This window comes from Schistocerca nitens, chromosome 3 (assembly GCF_023898315.1).
Source record: "Schistocerca nitens isolate TAMUIC-IGC-003100 chromosome 3, iqSchNite1.1, whole genome shotgun sequence".
Lineage (NCBI taxonomy): Eukaryota > Metazoa > Arthropoda > Insecta > Orthoptera > Acrididae > Schistocerca > Schistocerca nitens.
In genome coordinates, this window is record NC_064616.1 from 232259900 (window position 1) to 232279072 (window position 19173).

Below are 19173 nucleotides of genomic sequence, written 5' to 3' on the forward strand. Positions count from 1 at the left end.
TGGAGAGAACTTCATCTAGAGTCGGATTCGCCAACTGAAGGGCATGTTGCCGAACTTCTTTGTCGGGCACTGACCGGATAATAGCATCCCGTACCATGGAATCGGCATAGGATACTTTGTGAACGTCAGTAACAAATTGACACTTTCGACTGAGGCCGTGAAGTTCAGCAGCCCAAGCGCGATAGGATGGATGTGGCTGTTTTTGACAACGATAAAAGGTAACACGAGAGGCTACCACATGCGTTTGCTATTGAAAATAGACAGACAGAAGTGAGCACATTTCAGCAAACGACAAAGATGGAGGATCCTTCAAAGGTGCCAATTGCGACAACAACCGATACATTTGAGGTGAAATCCAGGAAAGGAACAGAGACTTACATAGTTGTTCGTCCATGACATGAAATGCCAAGAAGTGCTGTCGAAGACGTTTTTCATAATCAGACCAGTCTTCCGCCGTCTCGTTGTAAGGAGGAAAAGGAGGTACAGCCAACAACGAGAAATGCCTCGCATTTGACGCCGCGACAAAATCGCAAATCGCCGCTGTTAGAAGCGTTTGCTGTTCAAGGAGATTTTGCAATAGTTGCTCGACGGTAGCCATGGAACCCTGTGGGTCAACAGTGAAAAGGAAAAATCCACTACCTCGTCGCCAATTGTTATAACGTCAAGTTTAACAAATATATTTCAGAACGACACAACACATATAAGTCACAGAGTAAGTTGACAAGCGAGACATGTGTACACGTTAGCATTCGAATGAGCACTGAGTCCCAGTCTAGCGGCCGCTGCTCGGCTGGCCGCTTAGGTGGCGCAGCTGCATGGCTGGCAGACAGCGCCGCACATAGACGATGCGCGTAACTGCGCGGCGGCGCTTTGAATGATCGGCGAGTCACGACAGTTTCCTAAAGGGAGACATCATGCCACAGCATCTTTGCTGCACTTTAATAATGCCTTCAAGGAACAGGGCCCCTTCACCCTAAATATGTTTATAGTAGAATGTGCAATTTGAACATAGGATTTAGAGAATTCTCGGGTAGAAAGGTTTAGTGCTGCACCTTCAAAGAGTACGTGCACTGTGGTATCTGCTATGTGGAAAGGTTATGCAAAAATTGGAAAGTATTACAAGACAACAACCTATATATCTACGACCTTCAGAAGTTGCAGACACAACGAGCATCCAATTTCACAGACCACACTGAATCTGGGTTGTGCTTTCTTCAACAAAATACTCTTTATCTTCTGAACACCCATGTTGTTCACAGGTGCATCTACTTTACATGGCTGGTAAAATACCTGCATATTGGGCTATGGGAACACACATGCAAATGCTGTTAGATCTTACCAACAAAAGTTTTATGTGACTATTTGTGACGGAATAGCGTGGATAGAAGATAACAATGAGAAAAGAAAGACGGAAGGTGGTTTAAGACCTCATACATGGCAAGGTCATTACAGACTGAGTTGAGGTTCATTTTGCGAAGGTTGGGGAAGGCAACTGCCCATGTCCCTTTCAGGAAGGATTTAGGGAAAGCACAGGAAACATAAATTGGCATTGTGAAACTGGGTTTGAACCAATGACCTCCTGAATGCGAGTCCATTGTGGAGTGGTTGGTAATAACCTGAGACCAATGCCTCTGGTAGCGTGCTTAACTGGAGAAACTTAGCAACAGTTTCTACATACTAAACTTACAGAATCAACGAAACACTGTAGTATGTGCTGTGCCCATCATCCTCTGGTTCCAGCACAACTGAGAGAGCATTTTGGAGTTGACGAGCTAGCACAGCTACTGGTTAACTTAGGGGGACATGGGCATGTGAGGCAGGACCAACTGAATGGCCAGTACATTCACTCGATTTAAAGCTGCCTGATTATTTTCTTTGGGGGCAGGTCAAGAGTGTGCGCATTATTCCAATTACTACCACAGCTTAAACTGTTTGCCTGAACCAATTACGTACTTTGTGACATGGAAAATAGTCCTCTCATATTTTGACACACTTGTACAATCATTGCCGCAAAGGTACAAAACAGCTATTGAGGCTTGGGCAGACTTTATAATACCTGTTGTAAATCTATTTGAATGTGCCTTCAATCAAATTAATTGATATTTAATTATTCTTTTTCATGCCCAGAACCTCACAGACTTTGGTGTGTGCAACATTAATAGTGTATGTTTTGGCTGTAGTAGCTAGGTGGGGGTGACAGTGGCCTCTTCCTTTTATTGATTTGGAAGTGCTACAGTCTAGCGGCAAACACTTAAAACTAAGCAGCGACACTACTGTGGTATTTTCAGCAAGTTCTGTGGTGACAGTTGCATGCTATTGCCTGCTGTGTTATTGTTTGTGTTTCCATTATGTTCAATGTATGGTAAGGGAGAAATATTTCATATTAAAATTAATATTGTGAGTTAATTGCGACAGTATTAGCCAAATATTATTATACTCCAACCTTAACAACTATGTTTTTGCGAGCTGTTTGGGTTATGTGATTTCGTATTCAGACAACATTTAGTGGTAACAGTGACTATATGGGGATGGTGGTCAGTTTCTTGTCATGGAAATGTGACCATATTTTTGCAATGTATTTATCTTGTTTCACACAATCCGAAGTGTAAGAAGCTGCTCTTGGAGGACCACAGTAAAGTAGTCAAGCACACTCGTTTTTAAATTATTGTTTCACAGCTGTTTGTACTGCTGGTGAAAATTACCTGTCCTGTCATGGTCTCCCTAGAGGAAAATGGCATCAACACCTTTACGTCCTTCATTACGAATATCAAGAAAAGACATAATGTCTCTCTTGTCAATTCTATTTCCAATCAAATTATTGGAGTCAAAACTACCCTCAATGAAGCAAGTCCTAAGTGTTTTCTTCTACAATGTAAGAACTGTAAATCTTACAATACAAAGTGCAGTAATTGTGACTCAGGAAGTTTCCATTTTTTAGCATAAAGCACGAATTCCTACTAAAAGAACAGACCACTGCACTGAAAAGAACTCTATCTGTATGACAAATGGAAAGTTGTACAAAAAATGTGCCCAGAACTTCAAGCAAAAAATAGAAATATATTTGTGGAAAACATGGATTATCTCTTTGACATAGCCCATTCTGATGCTCTTGGACAGATGAAAAATTAAGAAGATAAGAAATTCTTAACACTTTGGTGTCAGAAAGGGCAACCTGACTATACATCTTGTGTTGATCAAAAGCAAGCAATGCAAATCACTAGGAGAAAAAGGATATACGAAGAAATGGAACAAGATTTTGCTACTTTAGAGACTACTATGTCAGAAAGTTTTCACTGGACATCCAGAAGGCAAGAAAGTGATAGTAGTGACAACAGTGGAAGTTCCCCTATTGTCATTCAACATATATCACCAAGAGTAAAAACTGCAGCAGTAACAAAAACTTGAGATACACTGCAGTTTTTTATGCCCTGTGCATCTGAAGTGTTTCATAGGTGCAAATTCAGTGATAGAAATGGCGTTTACATATTAATGACTGCTGCAGAAGCTTTTGGGCACGAAACTGAAAACCTAGTCACAACCTGAACTTCTTTACAGTGTCTCAGAAAAATTTTTAGAGAAGCAAAAGACTGTATCAGTACCCTTTCAAGGCAAGGAACAATTGTTGGGGTTCCTTGAAACTTGGAAAAGATCAAGCCATGGCTGTTGACCTGGCAGTAGAGAAGTGGGGTATAGCTGACAAAATTCAGGCACTTTGCTGTGACAAGAGAGAAAGAAATACGGGTCAAGTAAATGGCAGCTGTAAATATCTAGAAAAACTGTTAAGTCGTGAACTTTTATACCTCCCTTGCTGTCATCACATTTTTCTGTTGATGTTGAGGACTTGTTTCAACTCAATGATGGGGGTAACTTCGGGCAACGACATGGAACTTTTCAAGAAATTTATAGCAACTTTGTTCTAAGTCAACAACAATGCTTACATAACCAGTAGCAGTGAAGTATTTGATGATGTATGGCCTATTATTTTCAGATTTTATGAGAACAAACTTCCTACACAGAAAAAACAGTGAGATTATTACCAAAACTTGCTGGAGTTGCGAATGACCTTCTTGGTGGCATTCCAACAAATGGGATATTGTTTCACATCCCAGGAGCTGTAACTCATTCTAGGTGGAAGGGAAAAGCTATACAGGTATTCAAGTTATACATGTTCCAAAATCGGTTTCACTATCTGACACAGAGAAGAACACATTAACAACAATATGTATTTTTGTGGAGCGCTTGTAAGTCTGAGCATGGTTTCGATCAACAGAAGCAATTAAGGTACCGTACCATAATTTCCTACTCACTATTCAACTGATAAATTGTAGGGATATTGATCCAGTAAAAAATTTAAAATCACCACTGGTGCTTGGGTCAAGAAACTATGGCACTGGCTTTATTTGATGACAATGTTCCAACAAAAGTCAAGGCAAATATTGTTCAAGTCATCTAGGAATCAGAAAAAGGTGGAAGAAAATCAAGTGAAAAAGTACTTTATACACGAAAAATGTTCTTTCTTCTACAAACAAAAGTGGGGGGGGGGGGGGGGGGGAGCAAAATACAAACATTAAGATAATTACATATAGCTAAAGGACACCCTAATGTACAGCTACACGTTTTGAGTTTGTGATCATTCAGTTGTTCAAAACACTATTGGAAACCTCCTCCAGAAAATGACTTCACCTACTCTATCAGATTTTCCATCCTTTCCCAGGATGTGTGAATTCGTAAGGGACCAAACTGCTGAGGTCATCAGTCCCGCAGATTCAGCAAAACACTGTTCAATTACATTTTTAACTGCAAGAAATGGTAGAAGTAAGTAAACTCTGTGATTAGTGAATAAGAGAGATGTACCATAGTAGTAATATCAGTAAAGAATGGTATGTATATGTAGAGGCATTAATACTCAGCAAAACCAATTGTTTTTAGCCCATTTTTGGCACTGATTCACCACCCAGTCACAATGACTTTCAGAAAAGGATCTATGGCATTGCATTAAGTTCACTAGCCACACACACCAGAACTTCATTTTTCTCTTTGAACCAAATTCTGGAATTATGTGTAAAGAAACAACATCTTCATAACATCATGAAGATGTATCTGTGGGAAGTCCCCTGTGATAAACAAATTGGAGATGAAATTACATCAACTGGTCGTCGTCGTGTCTGCCAGAAAAATATGATGAAAGTGCTGAGTACTTTCAGGAGAGGTGACAGTGATTGGGCCAGCAACCTGATGTATGTTTCAATGATGGTGAAAACATCAATAATGCTATTGCTCCAGTTTAAAAGTCAAAACTTTGTCAGTTTCTTGTTTCTGCAGGTTTTTGTACATATCTGCAGGGTCACACATGGTAATTCCTGTATCAACAGACATACATTTTTACTTTTTGTTTGGTAGACTATGAACAATATCTTGATTATAATGCTAGTTACTCTCCACAAGCCACATACCCAAAATATCAGTGTTCCCAACTCAAAAAAGAATGAATTGCTGTAGGTAAGTACCCCACTACTATCTGAAAAAATTTTCCAGAAATGTTTTTACGATTTGTGTAAAATATATGTAAGACAATTTAGAAGATAATTACACACCAAAATGACAACTTGTGCAAAAATGAATTACCTGATGTCAGGGCATTAGTGCAAAGTGGGCATCCCCACTCTTTATCTCTTATGTTAAGTTCTCCACATTTCTTATGTACACCTTGTGATCCACAGTACTTGCACACAATTATTTCAAACACCCTGCAATAACAATTATATCATAAAAATTTCTACATAAATTATTAAATATTGGATGAACATTAGTACAAGGTTGGAAATTTCTAAGTGAAATACAAAACTGGTACGAGTAAAGTTAAATAATATGTAATAATCATACAGAGGATGCGTAAATTTATTTATCAGGTTCCACAGGACCATGAGAGCCAAACTTATTTGGTCATGGAACAAGTCAGTACATAGTTTACAGAGCGGAGATCACAAAATTTATAAACTAAAGAATTAAAAAAAAAAACTGTAAGAGAGTATATGAATAAATAATGTCACAGAGAAAATTTCTCAACTAGTGCGAGAAACTCCTGTACAAACTAGATGTGACCCATACACAAATCTTTCAACTTGGATTTGAATACATGATGTGTAAAATTTCTAAGCAAAATGTACATGGAGACAGCGAAGCAGTACACGTGGGAAGTGCTGAACATTAATAGAAGAATATTTTGACATGGATGATGGATAATGCATATGAACCAAGAAAAATTTTGAATTATGATGGCATTGGGGTCTTTTATAATTTATTTTTCTGAAAAACATAAGATGATTCTGTTCACGATGGAAAATGGATTGTATGAATAAAATGGAGAATGTACTATATTCTTGGAATTTGGGACAACGTTCTCAGGTTTGTATGAATACAGCGAGTTGAACAATATACTTCCCCTGAGAATGTTCTCAGCTCGTGTAAAAGGGTAGGGAAGGTTGCTCAATGTGAAGAACATTCTCCAATTTTGTGTGAATAAAACACAAGAGGTTTCTCACAAGTGTTTTTCAAAATAAACTCTGTAGCACATTTCAAGCTGAGTTAGTTTTCTTGAGGTCAAGTTTTACCGAGATTTTTTTAGTAAAAATTGGATAATTTATGTTGCTTGGAAGGGAAAGGAGTATATACATAGGCCAAAGAAATACCGAATAGAAAGGCTGCAGAGGTTTTTACAGGTTTAAGAATCAAAACATTATTTCGCTGGCAAATCACTTCCTCCCAAAACTCATGAAAGAAGAGGGCCTTTCAAACGAAGTGAAAATGAAGACAGTTTTGTGCTATTTAGAAGATCCAGATTCTGAGATTGGTTGAAGAGGAGGAGACGTAGGTATACACTAGACAAACATGTCACTAATTTTCAAATGTTCTTTACCACATTACCCAAAAAGCACCTCTGGGGTCCAATTTCATAGAATCGTAGAAGAACTAGAAACAGTAAAGTTAATGCCACAATCGAAGAATCAGTTTCCAAGTGTTGTGGGGGCATCCATATACCAATCACGTAACCTGTTGTACACGGAGATGAATATTTTAACCGAAAGGGCTTTCCTACGATCTCTGTGATTATAGCAAATTGTTTACTAGTGTAGATGCTTCATGGCCTGGGTCTGTAAATGATGCTAGGACATGGAGAAAATTTTAGGTATGCCAGATACTAAGAGAGAAACTGCATGATATTTTAATTTTAGGAGATGAAGAGTTTGCACCACAGTTAATGACACCATTCCAGAATTCACAAATGTATGATCAGAGGGCCTACAACAGTCTTCAGCATGGCAGAATGAAGCTGTTTTGGAAAATTCTGTGGAGGAGATGATTACTTCACTATATAACTACAGTGACAGTGACACTTCAAGCATCTGGCACAGCAAATAGAGTTATGTGACTGGAGGTTTTCCATTATCACCATAGAAATGGAGCACAAGTGGAGTCAGCTCCACAACTGTGAGCAGCTACATAAAAAAATTGTATTGTCATAAGTTTTGAAATTTTAATATGAAACCCATATGAGTAGTTAATTCCAAAATAAGTTCATCTCAGGAATTCAGTCTGTATCACAAAATAAATATTGCTGCAATACTGAAGTATTGTTTTTCTTGTGTCACTTTTGTTCTTTCTCCCTACACTGGTTGGCCTATTTAAGATATACTTCCTCACGGCATAAATGTTGTTTTTGTTATGTCGGAAAGTAGACAGTTCAGAAAAATTAGTAACAGGTTAATTACATTTTCCAAATAACTTCCGGGAATTCCCGGAAGTTATTTGAAAGTTGTATACGCCAGGAGAAACTCAGGTCTCACAGGTTAATTACAAATCTCACAATCTGTTTCTCATACCAAAATTGCATGGGCAACAGCGTAAATTTTTGATGTGCAGTTGGACCATTGCCCCTCACATTTAACCAAAATTATCTCCTGTTAAAAATTCTAACAGAGTTCTGGTTTGGAGTAGATGAAAATATTATGTACTCTTAGGATTTTGTCCGCATTTTATTTATTTATTTTTTTCGCCTAACTTCAACAACAAAAAGTTTTCCATCTCAAAAATTCAGTATCATCAGCAGCAAATGCATTTTCGTTAACTGTCTGTGATTGTCTTAATAATTTGTTGCCACTTATAAAACTAAAATCTAAAAATAGTACAACTCTCCCAGAACACATTGATGTCAGTTCCATATTTGTACATTGAACAGTTTGCCTGTTTGCACAAGTTGAATGAAAAGTAAGAGCATGTGTGCGATCTGTGCTGGCTGTGGCACACAACACCATCAAGAAACCTCTCAAGAAGGAAGGGAGGTAGTGAGAAGGAACTCTCTCATCAGGGAATATGCTTTGAATTTTTTTACTCATGAAACTGGATAACTTTCTTCAAAAATGTTCTTTTGCTCTGAGAATCTCCTCCGGAGAATGTTACCTTTATTCATATGACCCTTTGTCATGGATGCAAATTAAAACAAAGAGCAAGTAATGGTCTGCAGTGTGTTAATAGTGACAGCAGTGATGCCATTAATAACAGGAAAATCTTAAACTACCAGAAGATTTAAAAACATAAAAACACCACTGTGCACTTATGATTCGTAATCAATGCCTGGATGGCTGCCGAAATTTGTACAACATTTCTTGTGTGGTTAAATGCCAAGATGGGTGCAGCAGGAAGAATAATTACTTTTATTATTGACAGTTGCCCTGCACACCCTAAGGTAACAACATTCCTCAGGAAAATTGATGTTTTTGTTTCTTCTTGCAAGCTATAAAAATCATCTGCAGCTTCTAGAGACCTGGACATAACTCATCATCTGAAAGCTAAATAAAGAATAGCTGTTGTGCTGAGTTCAGTCTCATTTCCCAAAAGGAAGGACATAAAATGAATGTTTTACAGGCTATAATAGATGCATTTGCTGCTGCCTGGAATGCTGAAACCAAACAGATTACGTTGAACCAATATACAGACAAATGCTGGATGTGGATCATTATCAGCTGTGGGTCAGTATCAGTTGCTATAGAAGACAATGATAGTACAGGGTGGAGCGTGGTAAATTGCTTTCTTAGAATTCACGTTGGTCGAATAGAGGGGAGAGTGGGCGTGGTTTATAGTGACCGACGGGAGGTTTGCATTCAATTGTTGTTTAGTTGTGATAATGCAGTGGACACATGAGGAACACTCATTTTGTGTTGAAGTGTATTTCTCGAATTCCCACTCGATCATTGCAGTGCAACATGCTTTTTGTTTGCGATTTGCAGTAACCCCACACGGATGTGTTCCTGGACGTCAATCAATTTTAAATTGGGTAAATGCATTCACAACAACAGGGAATGTTTCACATGTATAAAGAGGACCTGAGAGAAGCATTAAACCACCGCAAAATGTAGAACACGTTAGAGCAAAAGTATTGCGATCTCAGACATGCTCAGCTCAGAATCATGCACTTGCTCTTGGCATTTTAAGATGTTCTCTCCACCACATTCTTCATCATGAACTGAATTTTTACCTGTATAAAACGTGGGTGGTCCAGCAATTGTCAGTACAGGATTATGTAACACGAAGAACATCTTGTGAAGACACGTTTGCAACCATACCCCATGACACAAATGTGTTATTTTCTGATGAGGCACATTTCACCTCAGTGCGTGTGTCAACATACAGAATATGTGGTACTGGAGTGACATGAGCCAGGCAAATTCACCAGAGACCCCTGCACTCAGACCGTGTAACTGCTTGGTGTGCCATTATCATGAGCAGGCATCTTTGGCTCTTACTTTTTCCAGGAAAATCGTCATGCGGTAACTGCAAATTTGGATTGTTACTTAACTATGCTGCAAGAGTTTTTCCAGCCAGCTTTCAAGGCAATGCAATTACAGGATACCTGGTTTCAACAAAACGGTGCCGGTGCATACACAGTGGGCATTACCATTAACTTTCTGAGGCAAATACTTCCTGGAAGGCTTATCTATCAGATGGGGGATATCAACTAGCCCACACGATCACTGGACGTAACCCCATGTGATTTTTTTCTTTGGGGGTTACCCGAAGTCAAAGGTGTACTGCAAGAATACCAGAAGACAGGCCTGAAACAGTGCATGAAAATTTCACATAACAACTGCATCAGTGTGTGGATTGTGAAGGCAGACATTTGCCAGACATATTGTTTAAACCATGTAATTAGAAACTAGCATTATTGTCTGACATGAGAGAAATAAAATTGTAAGTTCCTAAGTGTTCATTATTTATTTCATTCCCAAATCAGCAATTTACCATGCTCCACCCTGTAAAACTAGGGCGGCAACAGTTTTTCTCAAAGTGGCAGCTTTCCTACTAATTCACTCGACTAAATTTAGATGACATACACAACTTTTGAATAGTGAGAATGTCTTCTTCATTCTGGATGCTGCCTTGAAATCTAAACACCACTTTAAGATAAATGCCGACTGTGTTAAGGAAAAGTGTGTAGCACAATTACACATCATTTTAGGATTAGCTAGGGGCAAGTTAGGTGTGTGTGTGTGTGTGTGTGTGTGTGTGTGTGTGTGTGTGTGGGCGCGCGCGCGTATACTGGCGCTAAACCCCTATTTAAGGAAGCCCCCCATTTAAAAAAACTTCATTCCTAAGAGATTCATTAAAACAGGAGTTTTACTGTACATTTGTCCAAATGGAAAAAGTAACTGTTTTAGATGTAATAGATGAGACACAACAGAAACAGGATGAGGATACAAGGGCAAAAACAGTTTACAGATGTGGTAAATACAAGTTGTGCATGGGCATATTGGACCAAGATGTGGGGCAAAAAGGTGTGTAACAGGCTACATTAGAATGTGGAATCCAAACAACACACATACTAACTGGCTTTCGGCACATTTCTTTGTCCATTATGTTGCTCAGTTTCACTTGAAATACAACTCATGTGTCAAGCAGAATAAACTGCGAAATAATGCATCAGATTTTGTGTCGCAAGTGTATGAAGGATTAAATGTGATTTTAACAATATAAGGAGTTCTACTTCTTGTATCCTGTAAGATAGACACACTGTCTATCTTTTCACCTGAGAACCTAATCCACCACCAATACTCAGTATCATACATTATTGCTGTGCTAAATCTGCTCATACAATAGCTCACAACACAATGAGCATAAAAAATATATGGACAGCTAATTGTTTCACTTTGGAGCCCTCTTTTTATATAGTGACAATTTTATTCAATCACAAGATTCCACAAGATATCCATGTTGAAATTCCAAATTTTCCATATATAAAGGCATTCTATATATATCTCTGTGTGTGTGTGTGGGGGGGGGGGTGCGGGGAGGGGGGGGGGCAAACTTTGATTTTGTAGTCATGCTTTCCACTGAAACAAAGAAACATTCCACGTGGGAAAAAATATATCTAAAAACAAAGATGATGTGACTTACCAAACGAAAGCGCTGGCACGTCGATAGACACACAAACAAACACAAACATACACACAAAATTCTAGCTTTCGCAACCAACGGTTGCCTCGTCAGGAAAGAGGGAAGGAGAGGGAAAGACGAAAGGATTTGGGTTTTAAGGGAGAGGGGGATTGGAATGACTCCTACCCTCTCCCTTAAAACCCACATCCTTTCGTCTTTCCCTCTCCTTCCCTCTTTCCTGACGAGGCAACCGTTGGTTGCGAAAGCTAGAATTTTGTGTGTATGTCTGTGTTTGTTTGTGTGTCTATCGACGTGCCAGCGCTTTCGTTTGGTAAGTCACATCATCTTTGTTTTTAGATATATATATATATATAAAAATGAATATATATACAAAATGATGTGACTTACCTTACGAAAGCGCCGGCAGGTCGATAGAGACACAAATAAACACAATCATACACACAAAATTCAAGCTTTCGCAACAAACTGTTGCCTCATCAGGAAAGAGGGAAGGAGAGGGAAAGACGAAAGGATGTGGGTTTTAAGGGAGAGGGTAAGGAGTCATTCCAATCCCGGGAGGGGAAAGACTTACCTTAGGGGGAAGAAAGGACAGGTATACACTCGCGCACACACACACATATCCATCCGCACATACACAGACACAAGCAGGCATTTGTAAAGGCAAAGAGTTTGGGCAGAGATGTCAGTCGAGGCGGAAGTAAAGAGGCAAAGATGTTGTTGAAAGACAGGTGAGGTATGAACGGCGGCAACATGAAATTAGCGGAGGTTGACGCCTGGCGGATAACGAGAAGAGAGGATATACTGAAGGGCAAGTTCCCGTCTCCGGAGTTCTGACAGGTTGGTGTTAGTGGGAAGTATCCAGATAACGCGGACGGTGTAACACTGTGCCAAGATGTGCTGGCCGTGCACCAAGGCATGTTTAGCCACAGGGTGATCCTCATTACCAACAAACACTGTCTGCCTGTGTCCATTCATGCGAATGGACAGTTTGTTGCTGGTCATTCCCACATAGAAAGCTTCACAGTGTAGGCAGGTCAGTTGGTAAATCATGTGGGTGCTTTCACACGTGGCTCTGCCTTTCATCGTGTACACCTTCCGGGTTACAGGACTGGAGTAGGTGGTGGTGGGAGGGTGCATTGGACAGGTTTTATACCGGGGGCGGTTACAACGATAGGAGCCAGAGGGTAAGGAAGGTGGTTTGGGGATTTCATAGGGATGAACTAAGAGGTTACGAAGGTTAGGTGGATGGTGGAAAGACACTCTTGGTGGAGTGGGGAGGATTTCATGAAGGATGGATCTCATTTCAGGGCAGGATTTGAGGAAGTCGTATCCCTGCTGGAGAGCCACATTCAGAGTCTGATCCAGTCCCGAAAGTATCCTGTCACAAGTGGGGCACTTTTGTGGTTCTTCTGTGGGAGGTTCTGGGTTTGAGGGGATGAGGAAGTGGCTCTGGTTATTTGCTTCTGTACCAGGTCTGGAGGGTAGTTGCGGGATGTGAAGGCTGTTTTCAGGTTGTTGGTGTAATGGTTCAGGGATTCCGGACTGGAGCAGATTCGTTTGCCACGAAGACCTAGGCTGTAGGGAAGGGACCGTTTGATGTGGAATGGGTGGCAGCTGTCATAATGGAGGTACTGTTGCTTGTTGGTGGGTTTGATGTGGATGGACGTGTGGAGCTGGCCACTGGACAGATGGAGGTCAACGTCAAGGAAAGTGGCATGGGATTTGGAGTAGGACCAGGTAAATATGATGGAACCAAAGGAGTTGAGGTTGGAGAGGAAATTCTGGAGTTCTTCTTCACTGTGAGTCCAGATTCTGAAGATGTCATCAATAAATCTGTACCAAACTTTGGGTTGACAGGCCTGGGTAACCAAGAAGGCTTCCTCTAAGCGACCCATGAATAGGTTGGCGTATGAGGGGGCCATCCTGGTACCCATGGCTGTTCCCTTTAATTGCTGGTATGTCTGGCCTTCAAAAGTGAAGAAGTTGTGGGTCAGGATGAAGCTGGCTAAGGTAATGAGGAAAGTGGTTTTAGGTAGGGTGGCAGGTGATCGGCGTGAAAGGAAGTGCTCCATCGCAGCGAGGCCCTGGACGTGCGGAATATTTGTGTATAAGGAAGTGGCATCAATGGTTACAAGGATGGTTTCCGGGGGTAATAGATTGGGTAAGGATTCCAGGCGTTCGAGAAAGTGGTTGGTGTCTTTGATGAAGGATGGGAGACTGCATGTAATGGGCTGAAGGTGTTGATCTACGTAGGCAGAGATACGTTCTGTGGGTGCTTGGTAACCAGCTACAATGGGGCGGCCGGGATGATTGGGTTTGTGAATTTTAGGAAGAAGGTAGAAGGTAGGGGTGCAAGGTGTCGGTGGGGTCAGGAGGTTGATGGAGTCAGGTGAAAGGTTTTGTAGGGGGCCTAAGGTTCTGAGGATTCCTTGAAACTCCGCCTGGACATCAGGAATGTGATTACCTTGGCAAACTTTGTATGTGGTGTTGTCTGAAAGTTGACGCAGTCCCTCAGCCACATACTCCCGACGATCAAGTACCACGGTCATGGAACCCTTGTCCGCCGGAAGAATTACGATGGATCGGTCAGCCTTCAGATCATGGATAGCTTGGGCTTCAACAGTGGTGATGTTGGGAGTAGGATTAAGGTTTTTTAAGAAGGATTGAGAAGCAAGGCTGGAAGTCAGAAATTCATGGAAGGTTTGGAGAGGGTGATTTTGAGGAAGAGGAGGTGGGTCCCGCTGTGACGGAGGACGGAACTGTTCCAGGCAGGGTTCAATTTGGATAGTGTCTTGGGGAGTTGGATCATTAGGAGTAGGATTAGGATCATTTTTCTTCGTGGCAAAGTGATATTTCCAGCAGAGAGTACGAGTGTAGGACAGTAAATCTTTGACGAGGGCTGTTTGGTTGAATCTGGGAGTGGGGCTGAAGGTGAGGCCTTTGGATAGGCAAGAGGTTTCGGATTGGGAGAGAGGTTTGGAGGAAAGGTTAACTACTGAATTGGGGTGTTGTGGTTCCAGATTGTGTTGATTGGAATTTTGAGGTTTTGGAGGGAGTGGAGCTGGAAGTGGGAGATTGAGTAGATGGGAGAGACTGGGTTTGTGTGCAACGAGAGGAGGTAGAGGTTTGCTGGAAAGCTTGTGAAGGGTGAGTGAGTTGCCTTTCCGGAGGTGGGAAACCAGGAGATTGGATAATTTTTTGAGGTGGAGGGTGGCATGCTGTTCTAATTTGCGGTTGGCCTGTAGGAGGATGCTTTGAACAGCCGGCGTGGATGCGGGAGAGGAAAGATTGAGGAATTTTATTAAGGATAGGAGTTGACGGGTGTGTTCATTGGCTGAGTTGATGTGTAGGTGAAGGATTAGATGGGTGAGGGCAATGGATTGTTCAGTTTGGAACTGGTATAGGGACTGATGGAAAGAAGGGTTGCAGCCAGAGATGGGAACTTTAAGTGTGAGGCCTTTGGGGGTAATGCCAAATGTCAGACAAGCCTGAGAAAATAAAATATGGGAGCGTAATCTGGCTAGGGCAAAGGCATGTTTGCGGAGGGAATGTAAATAAAACTTAATGGGGTCGTTGTGGGGGTGTTGTGAGGGTGACATCGTATTAGAAGGTGGAAAGTGTAACATGAGGCTGAAATGAAAATGAAATATATATATGGGGAGAGATAAAGGTGAAGTAGAAAGCAACTGGAGATCTGGTGTGAAAAAAGGCGAAAAAGTGTTGGTTAAAGCTGGGCTGTGTTGATCCTGTGGTGTAACTTGGGTTGGTAGACAACGATGTGCATAAAGGTTAGGTGGTTGTGTTGCCGCCAAAACACGTTAAAGGGTGGAGAAATTCGGGAAAATTTCGAAAAAACTACGTGTAAATGTATTAAAAGGAGTGGTTTTGTGGTGGCAGATTATGAGAATGAGGCTAACAATTGACTGACGAAGAAATAATGACATTAAAACCTGTGGGAAGCGGCTAAAATTGATCAATGATGTGTGAAAAAACAGAAACGGAAATAAAGCGAAACTTATTAGAACTTGCCGAAATGGTTGTTTAATAGGTGAAAGCAACTGTTTATGAACTAGAAACGGTGGATTTTGTAGCGGCGGTAGTGTTGAAAGCGGAAAAAAGATTTTTTTGGTTATGGTTTGGAAGTGGGTTACGTATTATTACGTATTACGTATTACTGAGTATATATCGGCGGGATAAAATTGTATAGTAGATTACAGTAAAAAGGAGAAGGTGAATACAAAGTGAAACTACTGGCAAAAAACAGAAAGAGAAAATAAGACGACAGAAAAGATTTCGAAATGCAACAGTGACAATAACAAACGTGATTGTTGGGTTCAAATTAATGATATGAATATAATAGGGAAACATTCCACGCGGGAAAAATATATTTAAAAACAAAGATGATGTGACTCACCTTACGAAAGCGCTGGCACGTCGATAGAAACACAAACAAACACATTCATACACACAAAATTCAAGCTTTCGCAACAAACTGTTGCCTCATCAGGAAAGAGGGAAGGAGAGGGAAAGACGAAAGGATGTGGGTTTTAAGGGAGAGGGTAAGGAGTCATTCCAATCCCGGGAGCGGAAAGACTTACCTTAGGGGGAAAAAAAGGACGGGTATACACTCGCACACACACACATATCCTTCCCCACATATACAGACACAAGCAGACATATTCAAAGGCATTATATATAAAGATGATGTGACTTACCATACGAAAGCGCTGGCAGGTCGATAGAAACACAAATATTACATTATATAATAGAGGGAAACATTCCACGTGGGTAAAATATATGTAAAAACAAAGATGATGTGACTTACCGAACGAAAGCGCTGGCAGGTCGATAAACACACAAACAAACACAAACACACACACAAAATTCACGCTTTCGCAACAAACTGTTGCCTCATCAGGAAAGAGGGGAAGGAGAGGGAAAGACGAAAGGATGTGGGTTTTAAGGGAGAGGGTAAGGAGTCATTCCAATCCCGGGAGCGGAAAGACGTACCTTAGGGGGAAAAAAGGACAGGTATACACTCGCACACACGCACATATCCATCCACACATATACAGACACAAGCAGACATATTTAAAGACCACAAAACCACTCCTTTTAATATATTACACGCAGTTTTTTCGAAATTTTCCCGAATTTCTCCGTCCTTTAACGTGTTTTGGCGGCAACACAACCACCTAACCTTTGTGCACATCTCTGTCTACCAACCCAAGTCCAACATAGCCCAGCTGTAACCAACACCTTCTCACCTTTTTTCACACCAGATCTCCAGTTACTTTCCAGTCCACCTTTATCTCTTCCCATATATTTTTATTTTCATTTTCATTTCAGCCTCATGTTACACTTTCCACCTTCTAATACCATGTCACCCTCACAACACCCCCACAATGACCCCATTAAGTTTTATTTACATTCCCTCCGCAAACATGCCTTCGCCCTATCCAGATTACGCTCCCATATTCTATTTTCTCAGGCTTGTCTGACATTTGGCATTACCCCCAAAGGCCTCACACTTAAAGTTCCCATCTCTGGCTGCAACCTTTCTTTCCATCAGTCCCTATACCAGTTCCAAACTGAACAATCCACTGCCCTCACCCACCTAATCCTTCACCTACACATCAACTCAGCATATATATAGACACACACACAAAGATGATGTGACTTACCAAACTAAAGCGCTGGCACGTCGATAGACACACACACACACACACACACACACACACACACACACACACACACACACACACACACACAAAATTCAAGCTTTCGCAACAAACTGTTGCCTCATCAGGAAAGAGGGAAGGAGAGGGAAAGACGAAAGGATGTGGGTTTTACGGGAGAGGGTAAGGAGTCATTCCAATCCCGGGAGCAGAAAGACTTACCTTAGGGGGAAAAAAGGACGGGTATACACTCGTGCACACACACATATCCTTCCACACATATACAGACACAAGCAGACATATTCAAAGGTGTATATATATATATATATATATATATATATATATATACAAAGATGATGTGACTTACCAAACGAAAGCGCTGGCACGTCGATAGACACACAAACAAACACAAACATGTTTGTGTTTGTGTGTGTGTCTATCGACGTGCCAGCACTTTTGTTTGGTAAGTCACATCATCTTTGTTTTTAGATATATTTTTCCCACGTGGAATGTTTCCCTCTATTTAAAAAAAATTATATATATATGGGAAGCGGCTAAAATTGATCAATGATGTGTGAAAAAACAGAAACGGAAATAAAGCGAAACTTATTAGAACTTGCCGAAATGGTTGTTTAATAGGTGAAAGCAACTGTTTATGAACTAGAAACGGTGGATTTTGTAGCGGCGGTAGTGTTGAAAGCGGAAAAAAGATTTTTTTGGTTATGGTTTGGAAGTGGGTTACGTATTATTACGTATTACGTATTACTGAGTATATATCGGCGGGATAAAATTGTATAGTAGATTACAGTAAAAAGGAGAAGGTGAATACAAAGTGAATATATATATATATATATATATATATATATATATATATATATATATATATATATATATCTGTGTGTGTGGGGGGGGGGGGGGGGCAAACTTTGATTTTCTAGTCATGCTTTCCACTGAAACATTTTGATCTTCTGTTTCATTTACTAGACATCATTCCAACATCAGGTAGGATGAAAAACAGGATATATAAGACACTATCCCAAAGAAAGCAGGTGTTGACAGATGTGAAAATTACCGAACTATCAGTTTAATAAGTCACAGCTGCAAAATACTAACGCGAAATCTTTACAGACGAATGGAAAAACTGACAGAAGCCGACCTCGGGGAAGATCAGTTTGGATTCCGTAGAAATGTTGGAACACGTGAGGCAATACTGACCCTACGACTTATCTTAGAAGAAAGTTTCTAGCATTTGTAAACTTAGAGAAAGCTTTTGACAATGTTGATTGGAATACTCTCTTACAAATTCTAAAGGTGGCAGGGGTAAAATACAGAGAGGGAAAGGCTATTTACAATTTGTACAGAAACCAGATGGCAGTTATAAGAGTTGAGCGACATGAAAGGGAAGCAGTGGTTGGGAAGGGAGTGAGACAGGGTTGTAGCCTATCCCCGATGTTATTCAATCTGTATATTGAGGAAGCAGTAAAGGAAACAAAAAAAAAAGTTCGGAGTAGGTATTAAAATCCATGGAGAAGAAATAAAAACTTTAAGGTTCGCCGATAACACTGTGATTATGTCAGAGACAGCAAAGGACTTGGAAGAGCAGTTGAACGGAATGGGCAGTGTCTTGAAAGGAGGGTATAAGATGAACATCAACAAAAGCAAAACGAGGATAATGGAATGTAGTCGAATTAAGTCGGGTGATGCTGAGGGAATTAGATTAGGAAATGACACACTTAAAGTAGTAAAGGAGTTTTTCTATTTGGGGAGCAAAATAACTGATGATGGTCGAAGTAGAGAGGATATAAAATGTAGACTGGCAATGGCAAGGAAAGCGTTTCTTAAGAAGAGAAATTTGTTAACATCGAGTATTGATTTAAGTGTCAGGAAGTCGTTTCTGAAAGTATTTGTATGGAGTGTAGCCATGTATGGAAGTGAAATGTGGACGATAAATAGCTTAGACAAGAAGAGAATAGAAGCTTTCGAAATATGGTGCTACAGAAGAATGCTGAAGATTAGATGGGTAGATCACATAACTAATGAGGAGGTA

General features: G+C 40.6%; 1 protein-coding gene across 2 annotated transcripts in view; it reads right to left on the reverse strand.

Annotated features, from left to right (window-relative positions):
• Nucleotides 1-19173, reverse strand: part of LOC126249557 (uncharacterized) — a 250615-nt gene that overhangs the window by 87338 nt on the left and 144104 nt on the right. For both annotated transcript variants that reach the window (XM_049951221.1, XM_049951220.1), the window contains exon 8: nucleotides 5626-5747. In XM_049951221.1, the coding sequence (XP_049807178.1) occupies nucleotides 5626-5747 (122 nt within the window). The remainder of the gene's footprint in view (nucleotides 1-5625; nucleotides 5748-19173) is intronic.